The sequence below is a fragment of the Guillardia theta genome, assembly GCF_000315625.1.
Source record: "Guillardia theta CCMP2712 unplaced genomic scaffold GUITHscaffold_80, whole genome shotgun sequence".
Taxonomy (NCBI): domain Eukaryota; class Cryptophyceae; order Pyrenomonadales; family Geminigeraceae; genus Guillardia; species Guillardia theta.
Window position 1 is genome coordinate 153735 of NW_005434594.1, and position 8563 is coordinate 162297.

Below are 8563 nucleotides of genomic sequence, written 5' to 3' on the forward strand. Positions count from 1 at the left end.
CCTAGGGTCTTTCCTCCTACCCCACCGTGTAGGTCCAAGCTATGTCCATTTCAACTACCCCTACTAGTTCAAAGTAAGGGAGAGGAGGTGGGAGGGTCAAGTTGTGTGAGTAGTGCTCTACCTTCACTCAAATGTCGGTCGACATCGGCATGGTCGCCCCTGTGTTGAAGGACTGGCTACCGAATCGCTATGCAGCCCCCTGCTCCTTCTGCTCTACCTGCTCTACCTGCTCTACCTGCTCTACCTGCTCTACCTGCTCTACCTGCTCTACCTGCTCTACCTGCTCTACCTGCTCTACCTGCTCTACCTGCTCTACCTGCTCTACCTGCTCTACCTGCTCTACCTGCTCTACCTGCTCTACCTGCTCTGCCTGCTCTGCCTGCTCTACCTGCTCTACCTGCTCCTCCTGCTCCTCCTGAAACTTCTGATCCTCCTGATACTTCTGATCCTTCATTCTGCTCCTTCTGCCCCCCCTGCTCCCCGCTCCTTCCCCCCCCTTGCCCCCTGGCTCCCATATTGTACACTACCTAATCCTCTTGCTGCTTCATTTTGCTTGTTTCTGCTCAATCTGTCCCAAACAATGATCCTCGCTTTGATTCATCTTCGTGTCGTGTTTTTCCACTGTTCTCCTTTTGTTCTTTGTTGCTCTCTCAAACTAGAACATATCTGTGGTTGTCTCATTGCTCGCACAAGGAAAAGCTTGTCTCCATGTACACTCTGCAAGATTCTGAAAATGGAAGAATGATAGGAGTGATTAGATGGTCCAGCAATGTTTAGCATCTTTACGATCACAAATTCTGATGTGATTTGTAGTTGCTCGGCACCTCGGCATCATCGACCTTCCGTCGCAAACAGTCATGAAGCACGGAAAGGAAGATCTGAGAAGGAGGCTCAAGAAAGTACACTCGGTCAACTTTGGCCAGAACACTGAGGCAAACATCGTCAGGACGAGTTTTGACGACACAGAAGTCAATCAGACGTCGCTAAGACAAGAAGATGAAGAGAAAGACGATACATCGACTGCACAGGATACCCCAAGAGATCGCAGATCGTTTGATATGCTTCATGACTTCGTGGTAGCTACTGGAGGAGGGGCTGGAAGTCTCATTGGGAAACAACAGTGCTTTGCACTTGGGGTGAAGAAGATCGAAAAGGGCAAAGCTGAAACCAAAGTTTCTTTCAGGTATCGCATTCCTTCTGGTTTCTGCGAAGGGAGGTTGCCAAAGCACGCAAAGGACTCGCAGAAAGACGAATCGTTTACCTCGTTCATATCCCCGGGTGAAGGCTCTGACGTCGCCTTCGGATGCATCTCCTGGGATGCTTCTGAGAATCCTGCATCCTACATCAGAATCCCTCGGTTGGTCACCCCCATGTCAAGGGAAGGGAGGGGAGCAGCGGACGAGGCAAGGCTAGCATCGCTGGTGGTTTTCTTCATGGAAAAAGTCTGGCACTTGCGGCCGCCCAAGTTGCTCATCTCCCTTATCGGGTCCTCCCTGGACTTTGACATGAACGTTGAGTCCCGTAACGTCTTCTTCAAGCACCTCGTCACGGTTGCCAAGAGCACTCGCGCCTGGATCACGACCATTGGGATCGACGCTGGGGTAGCTAAGATGATCGGAGAAGCTAAGAGAGCTTGCGAAGCTGATGTCCCTCTTATCGGGTTCTGCCCCTGGGGGCTGATAGAGGGACGGCAGGCGCTGTGGGACAATCCCGCTGACTGCCGCGTCCTTCCTCACATCGAGAAGTTGCCGGTGAACAACTTTGGGGAGCACGAGAAGAAGTTTGTGACAATGAAGCCGAGGGGAGTGAACAGCGTCAGAATGAATCGAGATCATTCTCACTTCCTCCTCTACGACGACGGCTCAATTGGGGAGTTTGGAGGAGAGACAAAGCTGAGAATGGCAGTGGAAGCTTGTATCCAGCAGGCGGACAGGGGTGACTTGAGCAAGATCGGAAAGGAGCTTGCTGCAAGGGGGCTCGGATGGCAGCAAGCAACTCTGTCTTCTGACGAGTCTGCACATGCTGAGGAGGTCAACTCTGTGTGCGTCTGCGTGCAGGGAGGGCAGGGGACCGTAAAGAAGCTGTTGGAGTCTATAAGAGCTCGTACTCCCGTCCTGCTTGTCAAGGGGTCGGGGAAGGTCGCAGATCTGATAGCAGACGCGTTTCACTACAAGAAACACACGCACAGGCCGATCCCGGGGCAGCAGAGGAACTCTCTGGCGTCGGACGAAGAGTTTGGACGTGCTGGATCTGTCGCATCGACCTCGAGCAGTCATGTTTCGTCGGTAAGAGGAGATAGAGGCGAGATGAGGATGAGAGCGGGGGAAGGAGAAGAGGATGAAGAGGAGAAGGATAAGGAAAATATGGAGATGGAGATGGAGATGGAGATAGAGATGGAGAAGGAGATGGAGATGGAGATGGAGATGAAGAGAAGAAGAATAAGGAAAATATGGAGATGGAGATGGAGATGGAGATGGAGATAGTAATAAAGAGGATGAGATAAGAGGGTAGATCTGGATGGCTGGAATAGGACTGTATCTTTCATGCGTCAAGACTGATAGTGATTGGCAGGCGTACGAAGTCTCAACCATCATGCAGAGACTGTTCATCAATGACCCTGACGACGAGTGGCTCCAGTCTGATGTACAGAAAGCATACGATGTCGACTTCAAGGCTGACTTCGACGAGACCGTTCTCTCCATCCTCGAGATTGCCAGCTCCGAACTTTGCAATGTAAGTCGTCGATGTAGGTTTTCTATGTTGTTAGCCTGTGCTGTGATGTATGCTGTGAATATTACATCCTTGGCATGGATGCTCTGTTAGCGTCAACGTATCATTTCCTCATAATTCCTTGTTCCTGCTCCCAGCTCCTCTCACTTAGTCAGTTTCTCTTCTACTTTGTCGCTTGTCTTTTCTCAGCTTATCCCTCCTCCAGGTATATGACGTCACTAACGAGGCTGCCAACAAGGAGCACCACGAGCTTGCAGGGGCGATGCTGACGTGCGTTATCAACAAGCATCTTGACGAAGGGTCTTCATGGACTGACCTGCTCTCACTCATTGTCGCCTGGAGGCACGTCGGGACGCTGAAGCACGCGCTCCGCAAGCTGAGGACGAGGGAGAAGAAGACGGTGCTAGCGTTGGAGGATGCGTTTCATCAGGCGTTCCTCAGTGACGAGGCTGAGATGTGCGAGCTCATGCTGAGATACCACAAGTGTTCTTCCATCTACGATCTCCGCAGGAGGGGGGAGGAGGACCTGGATGTTGTCCTGCGGCATGCCTGGATGTTGAAGCAGCTCAACAGCGAGAGCGTTTGTCATAAGTGGGCTATCCTGTCGCTCAAGTCCTTCAGCCAGCTCGGCAGCAAGGGCAGGAGCGTCCCTGCTGTTGCCTACTGGAACGGCTTGCTGGCCGAAGCGCAGCAGATGGGGGAGGTGAAGAAGCTGCTGGGGAGGGTGGATGCCAGCTGGAGGAGAAGAGTAAGAGGAAGTGCGTGCTTGTTCCCTGCTGACGTCCTGTGGAGGATGTAAGGAAAACGCCAAGTGCAAGCCAGTCCATCATCGAGTTTGGGATGGTGAGTGCAGGAGGAGAAAGGCAAGGAGAAGCAGAAGCAGAAGCAGAAGCAGAAGCAGCAGGGGTAGGGGCAGGACAAGGACAAGGAGCAGGAGCAGGAGCAGGGGAATCGGAAGGGGAAGGGGAAGGGGCAGGAGCAGGAGCAGGGGCAGGGGTAGGGGCAGGGGCAGGATTGTCTGGTAGGTGGAGAAGGTGTCATATTCTGACGATGCTTCTCTTTTCTTTTTTCTTCGCTGCGTCTCTTCCTCGCCTCTCTTGTTTCTTGTCGCTTTCCTCTCCTCTCCCTCTCCCTCGCCCTCCGCTCAAACCGTCTCCTCCTCTCGTTTCTACATCTCGTTTCCTCCTGTTCTCTTTTTGTCATCCTCTCTTCTCACTACACCTGACCTCAATCTTCTGATCTCTTCTCAACGCTCCATCTCTCCATCTCTCCTCCTTTCTCATACCAACAGGACAATGTGCGCTTGTTCGAGAAGGTGTTCAAGTACGTCATGGGCGAGAACTGGTGGTACAAGGCGTCGCATCTTGGACCAACATTCGACCTGTTCCTCTGGTCGCTACTCATGATGCGGTTCGACCTCTCCAAGCTCTTCTGGTCCAAGTTGGATGTTCCTGTGAGGGGAGCGCTGCTTGCCTCCACCTTCTACCGCAAGTGGAGCTCCTTGCCAGACGTCAAGCCGCAGGGTGAGGGGAGGCGACGGCATGCGTGACTTGACCCTTGCGTTTCTTCTCGCTCTCCCTCCCGCTTCTTCTCCCTCCACCCCCCCTCTTCCTCCTTCCCTCCTCCTCCTCCTCCTTATTCGCTCGCTTCTCCGCACACCTTTCGCTACTCCGCTTGCTCCTCATCGCTTGCATTTCCCCATGCCCTCCTCCTCTTCCGCTTGTTCTCCTCCTCACTCTCTCCTCAGTTGCTGCCGACATGCAGGCCTTGGCTTCCATCTTCGAGCAGATGGCCATTGACGTCCAGCACATCGCCGACTCCATCGACATCCGGCAGTCGCTCGAGAGCATGGAGCGTCCCAGCAGACTGTGGAAGGGACAGAACGGAGTCGACCTGGCTATCCTCGGCGATAGCTCCTCCTTTCTCGAGTCCTGCTGTACTCAGGCCATAGACTACATGTGGAGTGGTGACCTGCACCCTTACAACCAGGCGCTTGGCCTCTACTCCTCAGTGTTCCTATGTGTGCTTACCGGCGGCTTTCTTGCCCCATCCTTCCTCAACTACCGCAGGCCTCCCGCTGCAGAAGCTCTCCGCTCCTCTGTGCAGAGGATGAAGATCCCCTTCGGGTACCGGTCGCAGAAGCATGTGAGGGAGGGGTACATGGACAGCGAGTTCCAGGAGAACGAGCGGCTGATTTTCTTTCTGCACCAAGAGGCAGCGAAGAGGTGAGAAGGCGGTGTTTGAGGAGGAGAAGGAAGAGAGAGGGAGTGGAAGAAGGAGAGGGAGAGGGAGAGGGAGAGGGAGGAAGAGAGATGGAGACGGAGACGGAGCAAGGAGGGAGGAGGAGGAGGAAGAGGAGGAGGAGAAGAGAGAGAGAGAGAGAGAGAGAGAGAGAGAGAGGAGGAGCGAGAAAGAGAGGGAGGGGTTGTGAGTGGGAGTGACCTGAAGGGCAGGATGATCGATTCGCGAGGAGGGCAAGGCTTCGAGCTAACAGAGGAAGACATCAATCACTTCAAGGACATGACGGACTCGGAGGACAACCGCTTACTGAGTTTCTCTGACAAGTGAGGGTGGAGGAAGCGGATGCTTGCGCTGGCTGACCCTTGCTCACAGGTACTTCCTCTTCTTTCTCTCCCCCATCACCATCTTCTCGCTCGACGTCATTCTTCAGCTCAGCATCAACATCATGTTCTCCTTCTTCATCTTCCAGGACGAAAAACGCGCAGGAACTCGATCCTCGAGGTCTGTCTGAGTTCCTCGCACACCACCTCCTCCCTATCTTCTTCCTCTTCCTCCGTGCCCGCTCCCTCATGCTCTTGCTCGCAACCTCTTCCTCCTCTGTTCCTCCTCCTCTTCAGCTGTTTCTTTCTCCCTCTCTCCTGCCCGTTCTCCAATCTTCTCACCTACCCTTCCCCTTGTCCTCCTCCTTGTCCTCTTCCTCGTCCCCTTCCTCGTCCTCTTCCTCCTCATCTTTCTCGTTCTCTTCCTCGTTCCTCATCTTTCTCGTTCTCTTCCTCGTTCTCCTCCTTGTCCTCGTCCTCCTCTTCCTCTCCCTCATCATCATCCTTGCAACTCACTGAAACTCCATCCAGCAAGTCCTCGTTGCCTACCAACTCTCCACGACAGTCACTGAGATCACCGAGATGATCGTAGAGGGCAAACCCTACTTCTCCCTCCTATGGCACTGGATGCGACTCTTCTCCTTCCTCTTCTTCTGGCTGGGCTACACCGACATCCTCCAGCGCAAGACCTCCGCCCTCGCCTACCACGAGCACCAGGACGAGCTCTTTCTCTCATGCTCGCTCTGCCTCATGTGGATCCGAGCTCTCCAGTTGTTTACAGCACACAAGACACTTGGCCCTCTCGTGATTGTGATGAGGAGAATGAGTCGTGATATGCTCTCCTTTGGTATTATTTGGGTGATTTTCTCCTTGCCTTCTCCATCGCCATGGATGGGACGGGCATCAACTGCGCGCACAAGTCGCAGGGTGAGAGCAAAATGAGCTCCTGGAGGACGTGGTGGCTGGTTAGGACGTACTTCCAGGCGTTCGGGCAGGTGACGGAGATGTTTGATGTGCTTAGACTAATGATGATGATGATGATGATGATGATGGCAATGCTGTTGATGATGATGGCAATGCTGTTGATGATGATGGCAATGATGATGACGACGATGACGATGGTGGTGGTGGTAGTGGTGGTGGTGATGATGATGATGAATGTCGATGATGCAAAGGAGGAGGAGGAGGAGGAAAAGGAGGAGGAGGAGAAAAACTAGTCTAGAAGGAAGCACAGTTCTGCAAGGGGTGGTGGTAATTGTGGAGGAAGAGAAAATTGATAGGAAGTTACGAATGTGCAAGAACAAGAAACAGGAGGACAGCAGGGAGGGATGCAAAAGACAGCACGTTGGTAAGAATTGAACTGGTAGGACAGGACAGGACAGGACAGGAAAGGACAGGACAGGAAAGGACAGGAAAGGACAGGACAGGACAGGACAGGACAGGACAGGACAGGACAGGACAGGACAGGAGATGAACGGAGGGAGAAAGAGAGGAAGTGAGAGCAGGAGATTGTTTCTGATATGTTTTCCTTCTCATCGCAGCCATTCTTCGAGGAGCTCAACACTGTCGAGTCAAACCTACTCACGATCATCATGTGGCCAGTGATGAACCTGATGCTGGTATCTTCTGACTTCTCCTGCCTGTGTATGCAAACTCCGAAGTCTGGTCATTGCCTAGACTTTTACATCACTGTTCATGTTCATCATCATGTCCATTATCATCGAAATCACAACGATCATGTTCATCATCGCTCCAACATGCGGCGATGATTAACATGGATGTCGGCATATTCTTCTTTCTACCTCTTCATCCCCTTGCCCTTGTCCTTGCCCTCCCCCTCCTCCTCTTCCCCTCTCCTCCTTCTCTTCTCCCTCCTCCTCCTATCCCCTTCCTCTCATTCTCCCCGCCTCCTCCCACTTACCATTCTCCAGGTCAACCTGCTGATCGCCATCATGAACGACTCGTACGCGGACGTCAAGGAGAACTCCAAGTTGGAATGGATGGTCGAGATGTACCACATGGCGAAGGAGTACCGCACGCCCTCCCGTCTCAACGTCCTCCTCCTTCTCTACGACGTGCTCACCTTCATCGTCGTCAAGCCAGACATTGACAAGCGCCTCAAGCAGCTGCTGGGGGAGCAGCAGAACAGCCTGCTGAGAAAGGCAGAGGATCTTCTCTTCAAGTTCAAGAAGTTTCAGCAGCGCGACATTCCCTGCGTCGACCTCCACGAGAAGCAGAAGGAGCTCGAACGGGTGTTGGCACGCAAAGAGAGCGAGCTCGAAAGGAGGGAGCGAGAGCAGCTGGAAAACAAGCTCAGCTCTTTCAAGCTGAGAAGGAGGTTCGGCCATTCTCCGCTGTCCCTTCCCAGCTTGTGGCCCACCTGGTTTTCGAAAAAGGGGCTAGAGTGCAAGAGCATTGCCGAGCTAAGATCCGAGCTGCAGGTCCTGGCGAGGCAGCAGAAGCAGGACGCGGAGGAGCTGAGAAGGAGCGCGAAGTTCATCTCTTTGGCGCAGGCGAGGTACTTGAGGAGGACGAGCCAGAAGGACAAATGAGAGGAGCCGGCAACCGATATGCGATCAGCATGCAGCGACGGTGGTGGCCGCAGAGGAGGACGAGGAGGACGAGGAAAAGAAGGAGAATGATGAGGAGGAGTGAGCGAGAAGAGCCGGCAAACTTCATGCGATCAAAAGCGGCGGCGGTGGAGGTAGAAGAGCAGGAGGATCAGGAGCAGGAGCAGGAGCAGGAGCGGGAGGCAGCAGCATCCAAAGCAGAAGCAGCAGCATGTTTCGCTACAGTGTCAGCAGCGTCGGCAGCAAGATAGGAGTCGGGGAGGAGAGGAAAGAAGGGGTCAAGGAGAGACAAGAACAAAGGCTGAAACGAATGAGAGCGAAATCAGCCAGGTGAGGGGACGGGGAGAAAGGAGATCAGAGCTGGGGGTATGTGTATGTACAGTAGAGTGTGGAGGAGGAGGGGAGAGGGAGAGAGATCAAGGGGGGGAGGGAGGGAGGGAGGGAGGGAGGGAATCAATTAATAAAGCAAAACCGGGGTTCGCAAGTGAAATGTGGAAGACAAGGAAAGGAGAGAGGTACGAGGAAGACGGTCAAGAGAGGAAGGGGGGAGTGGGGGGGGGTTGCGAGGAAGAGGAGAATAAGGAGGGGGGGAGGGGGAGAAAAGAAGAAGAGGAGCAGAATTAGGAACAGGATTACAGGATTGGAGAGAGGGGGGGGGGGAGGAGGAGGCGAGGCGAAGGAACAGGAGCAGGAGCAGGAGCA

The 8563-nt window shown here is 53.7% G+C and overlaps 2 protein-coding genes across 2 annotated transcripts; both read left to right on the forward strand.

Moving 5' to 3' along the window:
- Window positions 1-857: 857 nt before the first annotated feature.
- GUITHDRAFT_114986 (hypothetical protein) lies at window positions 858-5482 on the forward strand (the record flags this gene model as incomplete). The annotated part of the gene is made up of 7 exons (XM_005825803.1): window positions 858-2285; window positions 2572-2733; window positions 2936-3433; window positions 4022-4253; window positions 4478-4955; window positions 5184-5294; window positions 5344-5482. The coding sequence occupies 7 exons, from the start codon at window positions 858-860 to the stop codon at window positions 5480-5482; spliced, it is 3048 nt and encodes a 1015-aa protein (XP_005825860.1).
- Window positions 5483-7243: 1761 nt separating this feature from the next.
- Window positions 7244-7843, forward strand: GUITHDRAFT_114987 (hypothetical protein; the record flags this gene model as incomplete). Its single annotated transcript, XM_005825804.1, has 1 exon — window positions 7244-7843. One exon carries the CDS (start codon window positions 7244-7246, stop codon window positions 7841-7843), a length of 600 nt encoding a protein of 199 aa, XP_005825861.1.
- Between the last annotated feature and the right edge of the window lie 720 nt (window positions 7844-8563).